A 24183-nucleotide genomic window follows, 5' to 3' on the forward strand; every position below is an offset into this window, starting at 1 on the left:
GGGTTTAGAGATGGTTAGTCAAGCTTTGACCTAGAGCTCTTCCCCAACCATGCATATTTTTAAATTTCTTTTACTGTTTTATTTCTCATTTAATTTTTACTTATAAATATTCCACGTTGTTTCATTTTCTTTCAGTTTCATTTTTCTTCATGCAAGAGGTTTTCAGACTTGACCATCAGTAAGCTTGCTCTTTTAGGCCAAGGTTTTTCAATTCTCTCTAGAAAATGGATTCTACAAACCAGCTACTCTCTGCGTAGCAAATCTCCTGATGACAAGGACATAGTAAAGCCATTCTCCTTGACAGTATAGGGAGATCCTGGAAGAGTGTGAAAGAGAGGAAACTAGTCTGAAAATTTGTTCTGTTTTTATAAAATTCAACTAACAAATAAGTATGTGTGACCTGTTTGTATGTAACATAATGTATTATGAAATTGGCATCTTTATAGATCAAAATAGAATAGCAGCTACTTCAGGTGGTTCACCCTGAAGTTTTATCTGACGTAACTCGTTAGGAAGAATACCCTGGGTTTATACACTGTTCAAATGGTATGTCTGTAAAATAAATTTACATTTTTAAATTCTATCTCCTAAGCAGGAAAAAAAAAAGAAATTTTCATCCTAGTAATTTTTCTTCTCCTACAACACAAAATCTCAGCATGAGCATTACTGAATTTTAACCACCAGAGGGAACTAGAAAACTACCTTTTGCCTCCTCTGTGAGGCTAACGTGTGTTAAGCGTTCCCAAGAAATTTTTGAAGCGCTCTCCTAATGAAACAGCCTTCTGCTGATGCCTGAGCTATATCGAAATGCAGAAAATATTTTTTTAATGATTTTAACAAATTCTTCCCTTCTATTTCCTCACTATTTGTTGCCTTCCTTAGACAAATTTAAATAAAGATGTCATTTGCTTCCCTCTGAAGCAGCCAGTAGGGAGCTTTATTACCATTAAAAAAAAGTTGGGACCTTTCTCCCAGCAAGTCAAAGTGAGATTAACTAGATCATTATTTTGGATAGACAATCTTGAAAAGCTCCAAGAAAATAAGCTCCACGATTTTTGGTTACTTGATCCGTGTTTCCCTTCTTTCAACCTACACACTTAGAAATTTAAATCCAGTGAAAGTTTTAATTGTTTTAAATGAGAACAAGTCATTTCTTCTTGAACCAAATATACTCAAAATGAATAAAAGAACCTCACCTATTGGTATTGTATATTTATATTGTATTTATATTGGATTAAACTCTTAGCAAATAGCCTATAGGCTAATGTGTAACAATTCTATGATAACTATGAAGAACTCTCACCTCCTAAATTGGAAAATAAAATAATTCAAAACAGATAATTTAAAATTTATATACTATCTGATTTTTTTAAAAAGAGATTGAAATGGCTTATAATAAAAGCATGGATACAATTCTTTAAAAATAAAATGAAGAATCAATTTTAAAAACCATCCATAATGAAATAAAGAATAATTCCTTAGCACTTCATAGACCATTTCTCTATGAAGAAAAGCAGTTTTTCCAGTAATTTCCGATAAGAGGGAAGGGAAACAGATCTTCAGATGAAGTGAGGGAGGGGAAGGTAAGGGACAGAAAAGTTTTCTCTTTCCTTCTGCTGTCTTTCAGTGCTTGGAAGAAGGGATTGTGGGAAATAAATACAAAGAAACTAGGGGTTCCCAATACTATTCTAGGCAATGTTAGTAGTTGTGCTGACAAAATAGGTTTCCACGGTCAAATACGTTTGGCAAACATTCACACTACATTTGCTCTTGGAGCAGCGAGCTAAATATTAACATACTGAAGGTTCTGAGAAGTTCTGGAGTAGGACAACCTGTTCAGCTGTGTGGAAGCCAGAGTTTTCCAAACCTATTTGAAGATAGAATATTTTCTGTATAATCCACAAATATAGTAGCTTATGTTTATCTCTGTTAGGATCCTGAGACCGATCAGGACACCATTTCCTTTCTTTAAACTCCAGGATTATCCTACCTTCGTGCATTACTATTAAATCTCTTCTCTGAAGTTCACGGTGGTTGATTCCTTCCGTGCATTTTGACTGCTTTCTTTTACTGATGGTGGATTGTCTCCTCCCATATTTGTCATTTTAAATTGTGAATACAGCTTTCTTTGAAAATTTCTGATAGAGATTCTGATCTTCTAGAATGTTTTTGTGTGCCAGCCACCCCAGAAGTAACCAACCTGGGACTATTTTTATGTTTATTTCTGTGCCTTGAGAGTCTGTCAAGGTTCCTATCCAATGCAAGTAGTGTAAATTTGCATTTCAAACCCAAACAAAGGATATAAGGTTTCAGATTCACATGGGAGAATCTAGCTTGCCTGTTACCTCCCTGTACCAGTGGGTAAATTGTTTTTCCCACTATACCATTCCACTGAGGGTCTAACTCTTTACTTTTCCGTCTTTATGTGGAAGACCTCAATTCCAACTCTGGTTTATCCATGCCCAGGTTTTTCTCCTGTCCCTCACAATATCGGTCCCTTGCTTACCAATATTTGCAATTTTCCATCTTGCTTTTAGTTTTTTCTGCATTTTCTGGTCCCTGAATATGCCCCTTACCTTCTTGCAAGCTAAGTTCTACATGTAAAATTGAGGACCAACCCACTAGCAGCTCTGTGAAGCTACACGGCCTGTATCATACAGCACCCCAGAGTTAGAGCTCTGTGTTAGGCACCATGGAACAGGAAGGACCACAAATAGTGTCCCTGGCAACAAAAACCTCACCACCTCCGAGCACAAGAGGCTTTCCTGAGACTTGCTCTACACAGCTCTTCTAGAAATCTGAGAAGTCTAGAGTGCACTATTAACCCACCATCTCGTTAGCCCTGCTCAGGATGTCAAAGGGGACAAGAGAATCAACATTTTTCTGCATTAAATGGTGACTTATACAAAGCTGCCTCCATATTTGACCCCGTAAATCCATTAAAAACCTGGGGGCCTGCCAGAAAGTGCCTTTAAGCTTGGCTCTGTATTAGCTTTCGTGACTTTCCTGTAATGAATTGTAGCTTGCCTGAGTCATTAAGAAGATTCTGACAGGGAATCAGCTGGAATCTGCTGTTCTTGAAGGACTCAATTTATCTATGATTCAGTGCCTAAGCAGTCAAATAGCTTGGAGGGGTCAGCCAGGGAACAGAGCCCGTAACTGTTGGTTTGATTAAACTGCAAGTATGTGCATTGACTTTTAATACATGCATCAGACAAACCTGAAACAAGAAAATAACTACTTTTAATGCCACCTTTTGCTCATTCTCTATTCAGCATTCCAGGCAAGGGTTAATTAAAAGCTTCTGTTTGTTGGCTCTGTGACTGAATCCCAGGCCTAAATGGGCAGACTGAAGCTGTACTTAGCAAGATTACATTATGTCTCTGTTACAGATAGCAACTAATAAAATCGTGTAGTGCTAAGTGATGCTAAGCTATTAACTTAACCATATCTTAACATTATTACAGTTTTATATTCTGTTTTCTGAATGTCTTGTTCTACTTTAAAAGATTTTTTCTGAATGTATATTTTATATTTTGCTTCCTAGCTTATTAATGTGGCCTTGGGTAAATGCATTTCCATTGATAACACCACCGCCATTCTGGAAGACTGTGATGGGAGCAGCAAGGTATGATGAGCTGGGTTTTCTCTCTCAGAGGAGGTGCAGTTGATAGTTGGTACCAGAGTAGTTGATAGGTGCAGGGTACGACATATTCATCACTCACTTGAGAATTCATTTTTGCCAATAGAAACAATAATTAACTTCTAAATTTCTATGTAATCATAAGGTTGGTGATAAAAGGGTCCACCACTAAATGTAAAGATAGCAACTGAAGGAGTAAAGGTGTGGATACTCAACCCACCAGGGGCCCAGTTCTGGCTCCAGCACTTGTAAAAGTGTGTTAACTTTGCAAATTCCTTAACCCTTAGGTAAACAGCAGTAATAATAGTGCCCACCCTAAAGCTGGTGTGAGGATCGAATTAGATAATACGTACAAAGCACGTAGAACAATACCTGACACTGAGTGCTCCCAAATGTTCACTGCTATCGTAATAAAGACAAAAATATGGAAAGTAACACATTACATACAAAGGTAAAATAATAAAGAAAATCAAGACAGAGCATGTTTTTAAATAATTAATCGAAGGGAGCAAGTTTATTTCTGGTTCCATTGCCCACCCCCCCCTCCATTCTCCTACATCTTAAGGGAGTAATGCAATCACATAATCTGTGATCCACGGTGGAAACTCTACAGCAAAACTCCAACAAACTCAGAGCACAGTGATCGGGGGAGGGAGGAGGGCTAGGGAAAACAGAGCACGGATTCTTCAGTGCTGGAGCTGAGGTCTGGGTGATGGCACCTCCCTCTCCAATATATGTTCCCCACCTGTTCTGATTCTGTGGGGACAGTTACAGTTTGGGTGCCAAATAGGGCTCACAAGAACATCAATTCACCTGTAGAACTCAGCCCTGTAAAATTGCAAATCACTCTTTGGTAGAAAAATTATTTTGAGATGACAAACTACGCTTGCCAAGACTTACTTCTTTGCTTTGACTTAGAGATACTGCTTATATTTTCAAGCACATCCCATCTCTAAGAACTTAATTCAAAGCTGCTACTAGAAGAAAAGGCATTTTTGTCATCGCTGTTGCTATAATTCAGCTGTGGATTATAAACTTGAGGCTAATGGAATTCTTTCTTAATTAGGAAAGAGAGGAGACCAAGGGAAGAAAAAAGTGTCAAGAACCAATTGAAAGAAATAACTTTCACTTATTGACAATTCAGAGAGGAAATAAAGTATACATTGTAAAACAAAACCACAATTAGTCCAAATGTGAAAGTAAAATATTAAAGAATGCAGTCCTTCAAGACTCATCATTTTAGTGACTTTCTGTGCTTGATTAACCAGTACTTTATTGGAAAACCCGAGTTCTGGTCTTGATAACCATTGCTTCTCTAGGAGATGCTGGGAGGCAAAGGTATGAATCATGCAGCCCCTGCCTTCCACAAATGCTCATCTTCCTTTTTGTTTTATTACTCATTTTTAGCTTCTGCTTCTTGTGGTTTGTGTAAGTAATAAAAAACAAAGGAACATAGACGAAGTTAACTTGTTTGGGGCAGAATTAATGAGGCTTAATACCAAGCCAGTGACTACAGCATTCATCCAAAAAAGCTCAAAAAGAATAAAACACTGGGATTGAACCATCATGCCCTATCCTTCACCTTACCCAAAAAGTCTCCTTAGTTATTAACTTTTCAACCAGTTGAGATGTTTCTTTTCAAGGGAATATCTTGCTTCTCTTATTAGCAACATAACTTCCTTGTATTATGACATACATCCAAGCTTCTCAAATTTTAATGTGCACCTGGGGAGTTTGTTACCATGCAGGTTCTCGTTCAATAGGTCCATTATGGGGCTGAGATTCAGCATTTCCAACTAGCTCTCAGGTGAGGCTGATGTTGGTCCAGGGACTACCATTTGTGTGGGGAGGTCTAACTCAGTGACATACTTGATAATCTAAGTTAAATTTCAATTACATTACAAATGATTCATTAGATAAAATCATTTAGATAGATTTTACCCATAGTTTATTTTTTTCTAATATATTTACATTGGTGCAAAACAACAAATTTCCCACAGATCCAAAGCCATAGAGTAAATTGACCAAGCAGATAGTACTAAGTTGTAAACAACCGAGAAAATATTTACAAAAATTGAAAACATGGCTCCATTACCTGAAATGGTATTTATTTGAGACATTGTTGACTCCCCAAAACTGGACTTCTCCAAGAGCAATTCCTATGAACTGGAGGAGGCTAACACAGCAGCAACTTGATGATTCCTTGTGCTGTCAGCAAAGAAAGTTTTTTAACCTTTCCTACAATAGAACAAAGCCTCTAGGAGTCCAATTGTCTAGATAGTCTTAAACAAAGAAGCATAATAATTTCCACTAAAGTAATTTAGGACTGTGACTTGGACCTTCCTGTAGCCCCAATGGCTTAATCATTAAAAGTTGGAGCCTTAATCATGTAATGGTTTGAATGTTCCAATACCTCCAACACCAGGGCTATCTGGGATTCAGAACACCTGAAATGACATCCATTTGCAGATAAGTACTAACTGTACTAAATAATTTTTATTATTGCAACTAACATTTAATGAGGGCTTAACTTACCTTGTGTTAAAAACTTGACAGTCGTTACCCCAACCTTCTGAGTTAAACACTATTGCTACCCAACTTAAAAATGAGACTAGACAGGGTAAATAATATGCCCACATTACCAGAATTGGAAGTGGCAGTACCAGGATTTGAATACAAGACATCTGACCGGAGTGCCTATGTTCTCAACCATTGCAATCAAAAATGTTTGACCAGGCCCCTACTTGTGTTTGCTGCCTGAAGTGACCTTCTCTTTATTCATTTCTCGCACAGCTTCAACAATTTAATTACACCTGGTTAAGACTTATTCAACACGCAGAGTGGTGCTTAGCTCCGGTCCCTGATAACGGAGCCCTGAGGCTGCACCCTTGTGATAACAGAAACAAAGGGCTAAAATGGATGCATAAATCAACATCAGTCTTTCATCCAGAACTGGTAAGCAAAATATTTGTGCCTCTTTTTTACCACAGATCCAACTTTCGATTAAATAGGACATAAAACCCTCATTGTCAGCTTCCTCAATCAGAAGCTTTAAGTGTGTTTGTGACAATAGAGGCAGTGTAAAACTTCATAGGGAGAGATAAACAGATATTTTTGTAGATTGTCAAGTCCTTTTTATTCTTTTACAAAATTTATTTCAAATCAGTTATTTTAAACAGAAGTCACCAGGTTCTTTGGGTTATATTGCAGTCATCATCTTTGTTTCTAAAAGTCATTTGTTTCAGTCAATTAATAATCCCAAAAGTATGGCTTATAGGCCAAAATTGGCTCTCATTGGTTACCAGAAAAGCTGATAGGGAGAGTATATGGGGAAAGCAAGAAGCAGTGTGCTTCCTACAAGCCCCGCACTTTAGTGTGAATCTGGTTCTGCATTCTTCCTCCTTTCCGTACAGGGAGACTTTCTCATGCCGTCTGGTTCCCAGAGCCCTGGGCTCTCAGAGGGTGCTGGAGCCAGCTCCAACCAGCTTGCAGGAGCTGATTGTGTACAGCTCTTGACAACTTCCCATTCAGTGATGTCACATTGGTAGCTTGAAATCAACCATGATGGGAATATTCACTCCCATGCTACAAATCAGGGGATGTTTTTCCAGAGGTCCAGTTGTTAATATTTACCAGAACACCCCTGCTCTATCCTACTCACCCTCAAAGCCCTCTCCGTTTTTTCCAATTATATTTTAACAGGATACAAAGTCATAAATACTGGTGTAAGATCTTGGGGTGGCAGGAATAATTTCAGGCCTGTCTTCTCAAATTTTCCACGATCTCACTAGCACGTGGCCACCAAATCCACTGAATGCAACGAGTATGTGGAGACCATCGTTTTGCTCAGGACTGGCCCCAAAATAAGCATACTTTTTTCCTTGAAGGGCTTCCAATCTTTTTGATGTCACAGCCAGTGACTATTCTCTTCATGACATTTTTCTTCCCCCTCAGAATCAAAATCAGGACCTGAGGAACACATTCTCCCATCTTCCTCCCTATAGATCTTCTCTGTTATATTTCAATTCCCTCTGGACAGCTTTTCTTCTCTTTAGTGATAACGGTTATTGAGTTATTTAGAAAAATTAGGAATTAGTAGTGTATAAGCTGCTAATTTTATGTTGCATAGTGTTGGGAAATCCATAAACATCTATTGAGTAAATTACATCTTACCTTCTGCTTTCTTAACCCTGTGTTAAAGGGGAGAGAGAGAGAGAGGGAAAGATTGAGACTCAGAACACATTCCTCATCTCCTGAAGTGAATCTGTTACCAGAAAACATTTCAGGCTGGTGAGAAAATATTTAGTAGTAGGCAGTCTTTAAATCACATAGGGCTTATTTACAAACTAGATTGGCCCCAAAACTTAAGCCTTCATTAGCTGATTTTCATATAGGTCCAATTTTGGTCCTCCTAAATGGTAAGCCAATTTGTAAAGAAAGTAATTTAATTAAGATGACAAAAGTTAGAAAGCTGTTTCCCTACCTTGTTTGTGCCTGTGACTTTGTAACATGTTACATAGCTGCCTTCTGCCTCCTGTGCCCCTTTTCATGCTGCCAGATATCAAGGAGATGAATATCTTAACAGTTGTCTTTTTTCTTTTTTCAGTACTTTGATAATTTTCATACTAAACCTCTTAAGTGCCCCAATAAATGTAAGTCTTAAAAAACAAGAGAAATGGAGAATAAGACTATGAATAACAGAAGCATATCTCTCTTTTTAGAAAGCATTAGAAATTGAGAGCTTCATGGAAGGAGGAAGGGTAATAGTGAGTTTGACCCTGGATACCAATGAGTTATTAAAATTGTAAATTTCTAAATCTGCATTTAAAAGGTGTTCTTTAGGTCAGCCCTCCCCAAATGCTCTGGATTGTGGCCACCTAAAAGGAAATAGTCTCATAGGCATCTAGGATTGGGACATGAAATGCCCCTCCACCACCGGTTCCCACATCAAATGTCTTTAGGTTGGGGACAAGTTATTTAGTTATCTCTTTACAATCCACCAACGAACATTATAGATAATCCAGAATGATTTTTCTCAAGGTCAGCTCCTTTACAAAACCTTGAGCATACTCAATCATCACATATCCAAAGTCCTACAAGGGTGACGATGTTTTTGTAGAAGCATCTTTAAAATAAAGTATTATGAAGTCACCCCATTTGATAAATTTTTTAAAGTATTTCAAAACAACATATATGTAATTAAGATTATCTTTGTCACCGTCATGGATAATTGAGAGGATTGATGGATGAAAAAAATTATAAAGCCATGAGCAAGTTCTAAGTAGTTTATCGACCATTTCTAGGGTATTCAATAAATATCCAGCAATAAGAGCACCCTGTGAAATACCTTTGACTTTTTTCTAATTACATCTGGATTTTCTGGACATCAGGCATTATATACTACCAGAGATTATGGTAGGGAGCTCATAAAATACATCATTTCCAGCACTTTGTATTCCAAATTTGCATTCTAAAGCATGTTCTTAAGAAATTAACAAACTTGCTTTTTGTGATAGTGTGTTTTTTCTTTACCACCATCAGTGAGGGAGCCATGCATCAAATATAGTAAATGCCAATTGGAATTATTTCCTTTAAATAATATAGTTATCAGCCACATCATCAGAAAATTCATCTTTTGCTTCCTGAGGAATTAAAAGTCTGGTAGCTTGGAGAAGTATGAGAACTTCGTTTGAGATCGAAACAAAATACTGTCCAAAGCCTGTGTTTATGTTATTAATTTAGTTCAGGAGAATTCCTAAGGAATCAAAAATGTAATTCCCCATCTTTTTTTATTGGTTTCCATTTCTTTACATCTCAATTGTCAGATTCAGTGTGCGGCTCATTCCCAGGTCTCCTTTCTCTCCAGGTGAACCACATTGTTTTCGGAAACTATCATCAGTTGTTATGCTTGGAAGGAAATTTTTCTCAGAAGACCCTGAAAGTTGCTGCTTGTGACCCAATGAAGCCAAATCAAAAGTGGAAATTTGAAACATATTATGAAGACTGAAGAGCAGCCGGTGTCTTTATCTAGTAAACCCATTAGACGCCGTGAAAATGACAGTGAACTTGGTGACTGTATTTCTCCGTGGTTGTTTAAAATTTTCAAAATTAATAACATTTGAATGGAAGATTTTTTTTTAAATCACAGTATTTGAGACAGCAAAAGTTAACTCAGGGAAATAGTCCAACATTGGATTGGAGTCCTTCTTCACACTAGATGGCCTTTCACATTGCCTGCTTCCTGCTCTATGCCAGAACTCAGCTTGTAAATTTCCCCATGCACTATAAAGGTAACCAGAAATGAATTCAGAAGTACTTGGGGAAGCACATTGACACTAAGGATGACTGTATTTGTTACTAACTAACTCTTTTGACCCATAGGTAGGTAAAATTGATGAGAACCTCGTCCTTTATTTGCTATTTCTTCATCAAAAAAGAAGAAAAAATTACTTCAGTTGCTATGGCTAGAAGACCTCAGAAACACAAAGTTATCACCTTGGTGAAATCCCTCCCAACCCACATGCATGTTTACCCCACAGTTTGAAATCATATTGATATAATAATACTCCTTGATGGCAGGATTTTGATCTAGATTACTGAGTAATGTTTTTTCCCAGTCTGAGTCAGTGGAAAAATTTTTAAGTGAGGAAGTCAAACGCTTATTCAACTCTAGATATGGACATTGTTTCAGTTCATTTGTGCTTTTAAAACTGCACTTTAAAAAAAATGGTCTACTAGTAACTTCCAAGACTTGTGTGGATATTAAAATAGAAAGAAAAAAGGCAAAGAAAAAGAGGCTGTGTCTCAACACACTGTAGCAACCAAAAATACATTTAATCGTTGAACACATTCTAATGCACGATCAAATAGGAAGAGTTGAAACAAACAAAGCAGAAATAGAGTGCTGAAAAATATTAAGGTTCTTTTATATAAAATACTTCTTTAGATTTAGCAGCATTCACAGGGATGAAGTATGCTAAAAATGGGCTCTAAAAGATTTCAAAGTGGAAATAAAGTGAAGGAAACCTAATCAAAGGGGAAGAGAATGAGGGAAACAACTGTCAGGAAGAGAGTTAAGAAAAAATTGCCCTAGACGTGGCCAAAAAAGAAAGGGGATCTGACACTTCTATGGGGGGAAAATATAATAAAGCCCTAGATGTGGACCTAATGGTAACATTGATAAATCAGGGGGAAAGTCCAATATTTCTTTGATCCAAATAGAGCTCCTAATCTTAGATATGCCAATAATTAGGCACACCAGAAAAGATCTTAGAAATCCTGATATCCTTTACGTTCATTTTGGCAAGAAAGTTGATGCCCAGAAGACACATTACCTGTAAAAATCCCAGGCCAGTTAGTTAGAGAATCAGGATTAGAATTTGCATCTCCAGAGACAAGACTCATTCAATTGCCCCAGGCCACTGACCTAAACAAATCTGTTCCACAGCATTCCTATGAAAGAAATACCTACACCTTTTTGCTGGTGTTGCGTCTCTGGAGACCCAACATGTTGGGTCACCATGCTATATGCTTGTTAATATAAAAAAGCAAACCTTTGTTCACTTGAGCTGATGGTAAAATTGGGCATCTTTATTTCTGACTTCGTATTTAAAATTTAAACTCCCAACTAATTACACAAAAGCAGAGCAACAACTAAGAATCGGAAAGGGAAATAGTTTTGCTTATTTGCATCATATTTAAGATGTTTTATTTGAATCATTTACATTGCAGATAAGGTAAGAGAATGACTAGGAAAGGAGACAATTCTTTTCAAAACAGAGCCATATGGGGGATAAAACACAGTCGGTTGCCAAAGGACTAATTGCATTGCTGACCAAACTGAATATGCTGGGTGCCTCATGCAATTCTTCATGTAACTGAAAAATGTTGAAAAGTTTTCCCCCAGTCTAATGACTCTCTTTTATTCAAAAACAGTTTCCACCAAAAACATCAACTCTATTCAGAAAAAGATTAATTGTGTCTTGGATACATTTACCTTTGGGTATAGCTAAAGAAATTTGAATTTTTTCTCAAAAGAAACTTCTATGATCTGTTCAGTGTACGCTCTTGCTGACTTTACTTTGACATACTCATTATATGAAGCTATATCTGATCTATACTGTCAATGTAACAAAGGATAGTTTTCATACATCACATATTTGTTCTTGGGTAGAATTTTAAAAACAGCTTTTACCATGTATTTGCTCAATTACTCTAAGATACAAGGAACTAACCACTAGTTAGGAATCTTATGGATCTAACCTTAAGAGCATTGACTAATTGTGTAATCTACTAACAACATTTTTTTAAGCATTGCTCTCTAAATTTTGTTTTCAGAAGATTATAATAAGGTAAAAATACTACTATGTCTTCTGGTACTTCTAATGAGAAACCCTTGGGTGGGACACATTAGGGTTCTAATCAGCCCTGAATTCTTTAGTAGCATGCTGTGCTGTTGGGGACTTCAGAGTTTACCCTGGATTGGCTGGAGTTATTGCCTTTTCTTAGAAAAATGTCTATGTTGTTACCTTTAACACGGGCGTAGTTTTGATGATATTTTACGGGACTTATTTGATCAAAAACTAACTTACCAGACCGTCTGAGTGCCTCTGAGCTTTTCAGCTTGCACAATTCTTTTCTCATTTGCAACAGTCATCCAGAGCTTCCACCCTACTCTCCTGAAGGATGGCACAGCTGTTGTTGGTACAACCATGTTTTATCACCAGCATCAAATTCGCTCAATTCTGCTTGCTGACAGTCAATCAGCTGTCATTCACAGGATCAAAAATCACCATGTGCCATGATCACAATGTATGGTTAGCTTCTCCACACTAATTTAGAAATATTCTCTTAGATATTAAAACATCTTGGGGCCGGCCTGGTGGCGCAGGCGGTTAAGTGCGTGCGCTCCGCTGCGGTGGCCTGGGGTTCTCAGGTTCGGATCCCGGGCGCGCATCAACACACCGCTAGTTAAGCCATGCTGTGGTGGCGTCCCATATAAAGTAGAGGAAGATGGCCACGGATGTTAGCTCAGGGCCAATCTTCCTCAAGAAAAAAAGAGGAGGATTGGCATCAGATGTTAGCTCAGGGCTGGTCCTACTCACAAAAAACAAAGGAAAAAATAAAAAACATCTTGCTTCTAATATTGCCTTAGGGATTGTAGAAGGGCAAAGATACCAGTTACAGTGGCTAGGAATTCAATTTCCCCAGTTAACCTTGATTTCATGAATGGCTTATAATGATTTTCAAAGAGGTCTCATGCAAGAGAATGAGGTTGAGGTTCATCAGATAGTACCGTCTTTATTTGTTCTAACGTCTTTAATTTAACTTCTACATTTAAACATAGGAAAGAAATTATGCCTCACATGAAGACCCCAATATCTTGGAGAAAAACAAGGAGATTACAAGGAGTAAGGAGAAAAGAGATGGGAACTAATTATCTTTGAGTTTCTACTATGTGCTAGGCACTGTTTGTGCCCCATCTCACTCTTGTGCGTAATTCAGTGAGGTGAGTCTCATTTTCTTCATTGTGCAGACAAAGAGGATGGCTAAGAGGGATTGGCTAAGGTCATTCCACTAGTAAGAGATAAAACACAGTTTCCAATCTGACTTAAAAGAAAGAGAGAGAGTCGCTTTCACTACACCCTGCTGCTATGATTGTTTTTTTTTTCTTTAAGTAAGACAATCAATTCAGGTGGGCTCAGTTAAAATCCCTCGGCGTGGAGTCAAACCTCTTTGGTCTCTCTCTTGGGTGTTGTGTAGACAGGAAAGAGAGGCCGCATCCCTCTCTGTTACACTGAAGTGTAGGCTTAAGAGTGGCTATGCCCACATGCTTTGCAGTGGTCTATCTCCTCGACTCTGTGAAAGACATATCCTTTTCCATTTCCTAAAACAAGTATGAAAGGGAGATGTGGACATATAGAGATTGTGTCTCTGTGAATAATATTAGCAACTCTATCTTCCCCCAACCATTAATCAAAGCTGACAGATTGCTTAATTTGAACAAAGGTGGGAAGTGAAAAATTGAAGAGTCCTTTAATTTAAAACATAAACCAAGACTTGTAATTTTCACTTCATTGTGTAGATTGTCACCATAGTGCTTTTGTGACAACTTTTGCATAGGTTTCTCAACAATTGTTACAAGCCAAAATGCCTTTAAATGAGAAAAGGAACACTAACCAAAGCTAATATACACAATATTTATTTTTCGCAAAGGTAGCCATTCCACGGACAAGTTTGAATAAGCCATGTAAAGTATTATACACTTCTGATGAGGTTTAATGGATGCTATTTCAGGTGTTGGTGGTGCCTGTGTCTAAAAGAAAGAAAAAAAATACTATTACACTAAGCAGGTTTAATGCCTCTGTTTTCAACCTAATGGGTCAGCTAACAGTTACCACTCCAACTAGGGACTCTTTGCAAGTTTATGTTTTGCTTTGCAAAAACATACATGAAAATTCTCATTTTCTGGCAAACAGAGCAACTTCTAATATGCCAAGTTTCTAATAATGACAGTTGTCATCAATAAGTAACAAATAATTTCTTTGAAAACAGAGACTTTCTATTTTATTATTGATTAAAAATACTTGCTATTTAAGGATATTGATCATAAATATCTATGTAAATAAAGCCTTTATATTAGATGTTGAAACTAAAAATTTTGATAGCATAAATAGATTGCCTTTACTTGACCGTTCAAAAACACATCAATCTTTGTAAATATATATATATTTATATATGCATATATATGTACATATAAATATATCAGTCTCTATATTCTATGCTTTGCATTGGGAGAAAGTAAATAAATATATCAGTCTCTATATTCTATGCTTTGAATTGGGAGAAAGTAAAACCAAGAGTTTCTACTTACAAATAAAGAAAACTAAGATATGTTTTTAGATATTTTTAAGTCTTTTAAGTGCATAGCTTTGTCTGCATCTTGCCTTCTGGACAAAAGTATCTCAGGTGGACTTTCGCTCTGGGTATTGTGTTCCAAATTTTAAAGGAGTAACCAAACTGTAAATTATCAGAATGCTTGTTATTCAGTTTAGGATTATGCACATGCCTTAATTCTCCTTCAAACTACCCAAATGTTGCTAGTTTTATACATATTAGTTATAAGAAGTAGACGTAAAAACAAGAGAAGGCAAAGGTCAAATTAGTGAATTTTGTTATTAATTACTTGAAAACATTATTAATGGGAGAACTAGATTAAAACTATGGAGTATAAAGGAATTTGGAGTTAATTTGAACATTTTAAGTGCCCAGTTTTTCTGCCTCTGACCAACTGAAGTTGTTAAAAAGAAGGAATCAAATATGTAATTTTAAGTTTCTAAGTAAAAATTCAAATTGCTTTCCAAATTCGTTTCCAAAACTCTCCCAAGCTGGCAGTTAATTACTAGAAATCATCATTTGATTTTGTAGTTTGTAGTTTGTCACATATCTGGGTGATTTCTGCTGCTCCTTACTACCCGTGTCGTTGTGTTCATGTTGATTGTATGGCCTAGTCACCTTGTGTTCTTCATGAGCTGTATACACATTTTGGTATTCATATTTATTATATTACTGCCTGATATTTTAAAATTGGCAAATGTTTGCTGTAACTTTTGACATTACTTTTTATAGCCCTCTTGTTTTTATAGAGCAATGAAGTTCAGGCTTTAAAAGAAGTCGTTACTTTTCTCATATGGTCAAACATATTTCTTTTTTATGGTACTCTGGTGCTTCATCTTTTTCCATAATTCTCTATTATTACTTATTTTAAATGATTTTCCTATCACTTCGAAAAACTTAAATGTCCATTCTCCCTTTGAAAATGTGCCAAAAGTACTACCCCATGTAAATATGCAGAAATAATTACTATAAAACTGTCAGCATAGTTTCAATGTATTACCTTGATGACTAACAAAGATTTATGTTTTTCAAGTTGTTGGAGTTAAGATGTGTCTAAAACAATAGGTCACTTCCTGTAAAAATAATAGAAAATATTCATGAACATTACATGTCTACCCACCAAAAATTCTTCTTGCAATTTCATATACAGTCATTTTAAGATCTTTTTGAAATAAATAATGCAAATGAATTAAAATATGGTGTTCTCTTGATTTCTGAAACAGTATTTACTGATGGTCTTAATAACTACACATATGCAAGGGTTCTTTCTTAATTGTAAAAGGTAGCTAAAAAAAATAAAGTCTAGACACCAAAAACAAGTACATAAACTTTTATTGAAAGCAAGTCAGACACAGCAGCTCCTTATTTAAATTGTTGATAGATATATACATCGATTGATCAATCGATCGATCAATAGATTCTGACATAGTCTGTGACTTCAAAGGTAGCATTATATGAAAGGTAAATTTTATATTGACAGAAAAATAGGGCTGTTATTAATTCCTGTTTGCCCAACAATTAAGGAAAATAAAAAGTCACGTAAGAAATATCAGCATTCTCACAATAAATCAAGTCTCCTTCCTACCAGATAGCAGAGTCCTTCTTTCACCCTTGAACCTTGAATCACAAAAATGATAAACTTTCTTGTGTCCTTACCAGTTTGTGTTCTGACGTGTCCCATACGAGTTTCAAATGTGTTAAATATCGCTCATGCAATCTGAACAAGACCCTTGTCTTTCCTAGGTTACAAAGAATCAAACAGCCACCCATCACCGTCACATTACTTTATGGTCACTTAACTCTGTGGCCTCAGTATAAGATGGCAGCATAGGACAATGGACACCAATGCCAAAGAATAGTTTCAGTGATCTTTTGCAACTACACGCCTCATCCATGGGCATTAAGCATTTACTCATTGAACATACCCTGAAAAAGTCATTGTTGACAAAATCCTTCATGTTCGGTTAATCGTCTGGTAAGAGCACAAAGCTAAAAAGGTCAGGGTTACTATATGTTGGAGCCCCATATGAGCTAGTTGCTTGGCTCTGTCACATGGCCATAAGCCACCCACCTCGCTCAAGTTCCATGGGAATTCATCATCTCTGCTGGAATAATTCAAAATAGAGGCTCTGTCTATGGTATGTTAACAACATGGTCCTGTTCCATGGTGGATAACACAATACTGTGCTTTGAAGTTAAGTAGAAAATTGTAGGGGTCATCAGTAATCCAGAGAAGAAAATATGTTATCCAGGTGGGAAGATTTAGAGGATCTAAACAAACAGGAAATTGTCCTAGTGCATCAATCATCTACCTAAATTTATCAGTAAAGACTTGATTTCCCAGACGTTATTTTGAAAACTTGCATTGTCAAGAATAAAATCTATAGGTTCTATAGATTAAGAGTGACAAAACTTTTATATGGTTTGGCTGCAAACTATCTGAAAGAATAAAAGGAACACTTCAATCTTGAATTCAAAATTGAGACTCGTAAACACTAAATAATAGTATGTGATACTATGGAAATATATTATTTGACCAGGAAGAATCAAAGAAATTGCCTTTAGAATGTGTGGGATTTGTTACACATAAATAAGCAATAATCTAAGAAGGGCTAAACCCGGGTTTTTCACAAAATGAGAAAGAAATAAACAAAGGGTTGAATAGTACAATGAAGACTGTATTACATTCAGACAATAAGGAATTGTCTTTTTATTTGCAGGGCCAAAAAATATCTTTATCTGTGGTGACAGAAAGTTCAGGGTGATATATATGAAAGCATGAAATGAAAAATTATGGAACTATTTAAGAATATAAATATAGACTCTCCCTTTTCATAAATATTCAATACATTATTTGACACATTGGTTTGAATGAAGCTCCGTGAGCACAATGTTAAGTATCTTGATTTGGGCTGAGGTCCAGTACATTATATATTCCCAACAACTTATCAGAGGTTTCTCACTAAAAATACGTGCTCACACTCTACTTTGAAAATATTATAAGATAATTATTTCCATTTTCATAGTAACTAGTGCAGTTATGACTGGAGTTGTCTCAGGTTTCTAAGGAAAGAAAACTATTCTGAGATAGTGTTAATAAGAGAAAGTGCGGTAATAGGGGCATTTTCTAAAAATTGTGCTTAAGCTGTCGTTTTCACTTTTAATGACTTTGTGCTAGACAAGATTTTATTTTTGGTCACAGAAATAAACTATCTGATATAACTCTTTAGTCTATTGCCCACCAATCTTCCAGCCCCTCCCTGTATCAACCTCACAATGGATTCAATTCATCTTGAGAGCATCAAGCCAACATTTACTAAACAGAGTTTTCCTGACTGACAACTGCTCAGCCTTTCTAGTGAGAAAATTCAATGAATGGTAACACCTAGGAAGGAGGCCTATACTAAATTTTTACTCCGTAGATGCCAAGGAAAAACACTTAAAATCTTTTTTGAAGGTAATGGGAAAGGCAAAGTATGTTGGAAAGTTTACTGCTAAAGTCTATAAAACCATGTTTAAAAGTAACAGAGGTTTAATACCAGACTTTTTAACACCCTCTGTGTACAGGAAAAAAGACACCAAAAGAAATACAGGAATCATTTCGAATCGTCCTCTTTCATTTGATACTACATTTCCCAGCACTGTTGCTTGAAAGCCAAACCGTGTCAGATTCCCCAGAGGTGCTGGCTGTTTAGTGCTTGTTATACAATGCTATATTAGTGAAGTTTTAAAATGCAAATGTCCAAGAATGAATCTAAAGCTTTTTGATTTGAGGTTACCAGACTGAATTTTGTCTAGGGTTATTTCCACATTATTCCACAGTGAAAAGAAAGCAAGCTTCCACATTTTTAAAGGGGAGGACTCAATTAAGGCATACAAAGATGCATCTCAGAAAAATACAATTAGCTTTTGCTTTAGTGGGCACGAGAACTTCTCAGTTCCAGTTAGTTTATAAATGCATCATAGACTCGAATTCATCAATTCTTTGCTTGGTGTTCCCCTTCCTGATTTTCCGATAGGATATTGTATTGTACCTTGAATAAGCATTTCTGGAGATATCACTCTTCTTCCCAAAGGGTGGCTGCTCATCAGGTGTCTCAGGTTGGGAACTGGGGTTGCTCAGTGGGGAGTCCTCACTTACATCGGCTTCCTCTTGTAATTGAGAACCCTCTTCATTTTTTTTCTTAAATTCTATCACTCGAACTTCATCTTTGTCATCATTGCAATCATCATCATCAGTGTTGTTAATTTCTTCATCCCAAACATCTTGTTCCTCGTCATGTTTAGAATGAAACACATCAACTTGGCAAGGTTTCTGAAATCCCAGCCATTCAATTTCAGCTGCCTGCTGAGTTTTGTTCTTCCTATCCTCATCTTCTCTCTCTTCTAGAGGTTGTTCAGCAATCCTTTCCTTTGGTCTGCTTATTTCCTGGTTACCGCTGCTCAGATGAACCTTCTCCCACTGATGCCCTGTAGCAAAATCAATTGGTAGTTGAGATTCCAAATACCCAGCTGGTTCCAAATATCCACCTGTTATTCTCCAAAGTATTTTTCTAAACGATCATATCCCAATGTGTTTTATGGGATATTATTCTGTGGGTTACAAATACGTATTACACAGTAACACAGGCTACACTATCAAGTTGGTTTGGAAAATACAGTTAAATAAACTTCTTCAGAATTTATCCAAGCCTATAAAATGCTAATGAATATCCTAAATCTCTGAGAAGTAGGCAACCCAACCTCATCTACCTATAGAACATTTTTTGTTGTGGATTATTGTATCCAGTGAGACTGGTATTCCCTGAGACATACTTTTAAAATCTTGTCTAGCCTGTCATGACTGGATATGTGAATATATAAAATAAAATATTTCAACCTATATCTTACACACACACACACACACGTACACACAAACACACACACACTCCTCAAGGAAAATTAGAAAAATATCTCACAGGGAAAAAAAGGTCTTTCTCCCAATAGTAAAAACAATGACTGACTGCCCACATCTGGTCATGCTCAGAGTAGCACATTCAGTATTTGCCACCATGCTTCTCAGAGTTGTCCTAAAGCACCAGCCAGGTGCAGAGGGAAGAGCGGAGGGCCACAGATGGTCAGGAGTCGTGTGCTGGGCTAACTGAGACACCAAGCCCAGCAAAGTACACACAACATAGTCTAAGATCTGCCAAAAGAGCCAAGATTTAAAAATCACATCGAGGTCATATCTGCATAGTATTAGACTAGCCTATCATTTTAGACATGCCCCTAATGACGCAAATTAACTCACGTTGTTTAATACCATATAGTGACTTTTAAAAGGCTTAATTCATCACAAATTTCACTTTCAAACAGTTAGCTCATATCAGCATATCCTCAATAATATTTATTGAGCACGCTAAAAAGAATTAATTATCAGAGAGTAGAAGTTTTTCTCTGGGCTTTCAACCCTAAAGGACTTCTGTGGGAAGCTTCAATGTGTAGTGTGCATGACTCAGAAATATTCTCTGCATCACGTCCCTTATCAGGTCTGGGGTTCACTTTATCCCTTCAACCCCAGAAGAGTCTTTAAATAAGGTGAGAGGCAACATTCCTCCTCGCCCTTCCCCTCCACAATTTTCTACTTTCACTGAAAGATGTTCACAAGTCCATTTCCATCAAAGAGTTTTCCTTCTCTTTTCATTTTTTTGTTTTTCCAGCTATAGGAATCAGATTGCAAAATTCAAAAAGAGATAGAAGTGAAGGTGAATTATCACTCCTAACTAGTTGTACACAGCTCCTATCAGGTCGTTGGTGCCCAGTCAATGTTCTGTGCATTATAAATAAATGTTAGAATGTTTGCTATAATCTTAAGCTTTGTTTTGTTTTCTTTTTGTCTGTAAGAACCAAAGAAACTAATCATTTTGCTCGTATTCATGACTCGTGCATGGAGTTGTCATGCATGAAATTACTTCTTGAATTTAAGTTATAGTTTTTCCTCAATATTTTTAGCATCTTCTTATTTTTCAACCCAAGAATATTCTCTTTGGAGACTTTATAGGTGTTTGCCATTGTGAAAATAAAAGAGACCAAAATGTGTACCTCTATCCTACAGGAAAAACATGTGCTCCACCAAACACAAAAGGATTCATTCAGGGAAAAATTCACCCCAAGACCATCTACTTTGAAAATCCAGATTGCTTTCATTCTGTATTTGATCAAAATGAAAGATCCTACAAAACTGTTGTTTCCAGTGGACTTCCTGATCATTAATTTGAAAAGGGCTATAGAGGGAAGATTGACATTCCTGACTCTGAGAGCTTGCTACCTTGGAAGCAGAAAGATTAGGGCAAAGAGATTGTTTACTTCATTTCATGGGGGCTTAAATCTTATAAATTATCTCTGATAATATAAGAGCTTGCCAACGACTGTTGCTTACTATATCCCTCCTTGAGTGTCTATACAGTAGACCAGTGCGTGAGGTCAGCAGACATAGTCTAAGCGGTGTCCAGGCAAAGGGGACAAACACAGGATATTTTCAATCACATCCATGTCTTCCTTGGCATTTACTATTTCATATGATGTTCTAATACTCTGACCAAGAGTCTCTTTAATATTTTCCCTAAGATCCTAACTAAGCTAAATTGCTTAGGTCTAGCAAACTAACTTCAATTTTGAGATAAGATGTTTATGGCTGCAAGAGAGGAAATGAATGATTAATTAACAGATTTTTATCCTGCACCGTATATGAAAATTGCTTGAATGTAGGAGTCTCCTTAGAAGAGAAGTCTAAAAGATTTTGTGTCTCTTAGTCTCCTGAGTTTATTTGAAATATAACATAGTCACTTAAAAATCAATGTTCTTTTTATTCTCCCATTTCCTGAAAGAACACAATTAAAATTAACTTCAGCACCCTGGGAGCTTCCTTTGACAAGACTTAGATAACCATTTTGTGCTTACATCAGAAGCCTAGAATTTTCCTATAGATTAAATAAATTTATAAGATTATTTTAAAATGTATGTCGATGGTAAACTTTTAGGATAAACCCATTTTTGAAACATTTACATTTCACAAGGTGCTTGATACAGATCTGAAGACACTAAATCAAAAAGAAAGGTTGATTTAGTGGGCTAACTTATTAAGAGACAGATACTAGATCTTAAGGTCAAAGCATGTCAGTCAGTTATACCAAATCATGCAGTCTCAGTCTTGAAGGTTCTGGAATGCTTTCTAAGGTGGAACCCACAGATAAGTCCAGAATCCCTTATCTGCCTATAACATCTTTGAGCTTTTGAAAGCATTGCCTGGATTGCTCTTTCAACACCACACTCACACAACATCCCATGCAAAGACTGTCACCAATATCCAGTCAAACAATTTCTGTGTACAAAATGGAACTTCCTCTTACCTTCTCTGAACGTCATTTCATCAACACTTGTTTCTTGGAGAGAAAGATCTGTGATAGCCTTGTGAACAATAAAGAGAGTCTCCTCTGGTTTTTCTGGGGAAAAAACCCACAAGATTAATGTTTTAACATTTAAGTAGTTCAAGGGCAAATAAATTATCAATTTAGACTCTATCTAGGTAGATTTATTTGATTTTTAATTGTAATCACTAAAATTTTTATTTCACTCTTCCAACTCATTTCTTCATTGGTTCCTTTAATTTATAAACATAATGATAACCTCTCCTTTAATATCTTTATAAGGTATAGAACCATGAATTCAGACACTTTCAGGTATGTTTAGAAGGAAAACTTGACATTCTGAATTTCTTTTACTCAAATAATAATAGGGCTGTCTATAATAATAATAAATAACAATAGTTAACATTTAACCAAAGCTTAGTAATTCTTGCAACAACCCTACAAATGTCAGTACTATTCTTCTGCCTTCATTTGATGAGAAAACAAAGGCTTTAGGAGACTAGGCAAGTTGTCTAAGGTCACAGAGTTATCAAATAAATTAGCCTGGATTTGACCAGAGGCAGAGATTTAGTCCTTATGTTATGCATCCCCAGTAGAGTAGGGGCCACATTTGGGCAGGAACAGGGGTGGGAGGATGCATAGTTCATTCCTGTCATAGAAGTTTCAAAAGAATCCTGAATTTACAAATCAAATCAAGCAAATTGAAGAAAAGAAAGATGCTTTACCTTTTAGAATCTTCTCATCCATGGACCAGTTGCGCAGCATGTTCCTTTGTAATTTTTCACTCTTCTTCTGATTTCCTTCTGTGGGTAAATCTTCAAGACTGGGTTCTACCCTACAGTATGGTAGGGTGCCATCCACATCATTGGCTTCTTCGTTGATTTTAGTGATTGGTTGTTGACCTTTTTCAGGTAGTGTATCCCCATTACACTCAACCTGACTGAAAGTCACTGGAACGTCTGTCATGATGTACAGTTGAGTCCAACTTGGAGAGAGCTTTGGAGAAATTGAGTGAACAGGTCCTTGATAAGATACGTTCTCTTGCCTTCAAGTCCTATAGTTCCAACTCCTACTCCAAGAATACAAATTATTTGCTTTAGTACATAATAACAAATTTCTTTTCCTATAGGGTCCAGAGAGAGCTTAGAACAAAAGCAATGGGATTTGTCAGATTTGCCACTAGCCCATGAGCAAGAGTCCAGCCAATCACCACTTTCTTTGTTGCTTAGCAGTCCCCCTTGCAGAATTAACGGCAGTCTTTTGATTTACATACACAAACAATCCGAGGTAATCAGGCTTTTGTGTTGGCATGTAGATGGGGACTTTCAGCTTGTCAGTCCCCCTCTGGGAACAGAGATTTTTGTCCCTTTTCATAATGGCCCTTTGTCATTTTCCTTGTAACAGGAGCCACAATTGTTCCACAGCTTTAATCCAGAGAGAATGACCACCTTGAGGCATATAACCAGCTTAACATTTCCAAACAGATTTTGTTCAAGTAAAACCTCAGCTATTTTATAGGAGACAATGGCATCGTTTCTTATTTATTAAAGAATAAAAACAGATTATCTAAAACCTGTAAACAGGATAATTTCATTGTAAGTGGTTCTGGCAGCAGATTCCATGGTATGCTTTCAGGAGCCCAGAGAGAGGACCTAAGGAAAAACAAACAAAAAATTCTGCCATGCCACTAATTCCAAAAATTTTACAATATCAGAGTAATTCATTTGGTCTATAGCTTCTTATTCTCTAGTTTATGTCTATTGAAGCCAAACCCATCCTTTAAAACGCTAATATAATTTCTTCCATGAAGTTTTCCCTTCCCCCAATCAGAACTAATCTCTATATTCCCTGCTGATATTGCATGATGCTGGTAAAATTTTATAGCACCAACACAGTCGGCCCTTGGAGGAAACAGGTGATTATGTAAAACATTTGCTACTGTCGGGGGAAGAGGGAGAATCTCCCTCTGCCCTTTTCCTTAAAGTTCTTATGGCTGGCCAAATAATCAACAAGACAGGTTAGCAGGAGAAAATAATACCAAGTTTAATAACATGTATACATGGGAGAAACTCAGAAATGAGCAACTCGTCCCTCTGTCTAAGCTGCTTGCTTAAGTATTGCAGCTAAAGGTGAGGAATGTGTTGGGGGTGGGTAGTGGCCTGGGACTTCAGAGGGCAGGAGGACAATTCTTTTCAGGGTCATCTATAGATAATGTGGTCAAGGAGAGACAAAGTTTTT

General features: G+C 36.7%; 2 protein-coding genes across 3 annotated transcripts in view; one reads left to right on the forward strand and one right to left on the reverse strand.

Annotated features, from left to right (window-relative positions):
• Positions 1-9726, forward strand: part of GALNT5 (polypeptide N-acetylgalactosaminyltransferase 5) — a 44218-nt gene extending 34492 nt beyond the window's left edge. Inside the window, exons 8-10 of the mRNA XM_058549005.1 lie at positions 3548-3628; positions 6437-6598; positions 9510-9726. Coding sequence (XP_058404988.1) covers positions 3548-3628; positions 6437-6598; positions 9510-9650 — 384 coding nt within the window. The 3' untranslated portion in view covers positions 9651-9726. The remainder of the gene's footprint in view (positions 1-3547; positions 3629-6436; positions 6599-9509) is intronic.
• Positions 9727-18488: 8762 nt separating this feature from the next.
• ERMN (ermin) lies at positions 18489-22911 on the reverse strand. Of its 2 annotated transcripts, none has more exons than XM_058549007.1 (3): positions 22671-22911; positions 21928-21960; positions 18489-19009 (listed from the first exon to the last, which is right to left on the reverse strand). In XM_058549007.1, the coding sequence occupies exons 1-3, from the start codon at positions 22909-22911 to the stop codon at positions 18489-18491; spliced, it is 795 nt and encodes a 264-aa protein (XP_058404990.1). The 2 variants fall into 2 exon arrangements, with proteins under 2 accessions (XP_058404990.1, XP_058404989.1); XM_058549006.1 differs by having other exon boundaries at positions 21928-22020.
• Positions 22912-24183: the final 1272 nt, after the last annotated feature.

Source organism: Diceros bicornis, chromosome 10, assembly GCF_020826845.1.
Source record: "Diceros bicornis minor isolate mBicDic1 chromosome 10, mDicBic1.mat.cur, whole genome shotgun sequence".
Classification (NCBI taxonomy): Eukaryota; Metazoa; Chordata; class Mammalia; order Perissodactyla; family Rhinocerotidae; genus Diceros; species Diceros bicornis.

What these genes read in the sequence shown, in the direction of transcription:
- ERMN (XM_058549006.1), bottom strand. Translation starts at nt 22,911, where the DNA reads ATGACAGACGTTCCAGTGACTTTCAGTCAGGTTGAGTGTAATGGGGAT. An exon ending in GGATGAGAAGATTCTAAAAG is followed by an intron (nt 22,021 to 22,670) that starts GTAAAGCATCTT and finishes TTTTTTCCCCAG; the next exon opens with AAAAACCAGAGGAGACTCTC. An exon ending in TGAAATGACGTTCAGAGAAG is followed by an intron (nt 19,010 to 21,927) that starts GTAAGAGGAAGT and finishes ATTTTGCTACAG; the next exon opens with GGCATCAGTGGGAGAAGGTT.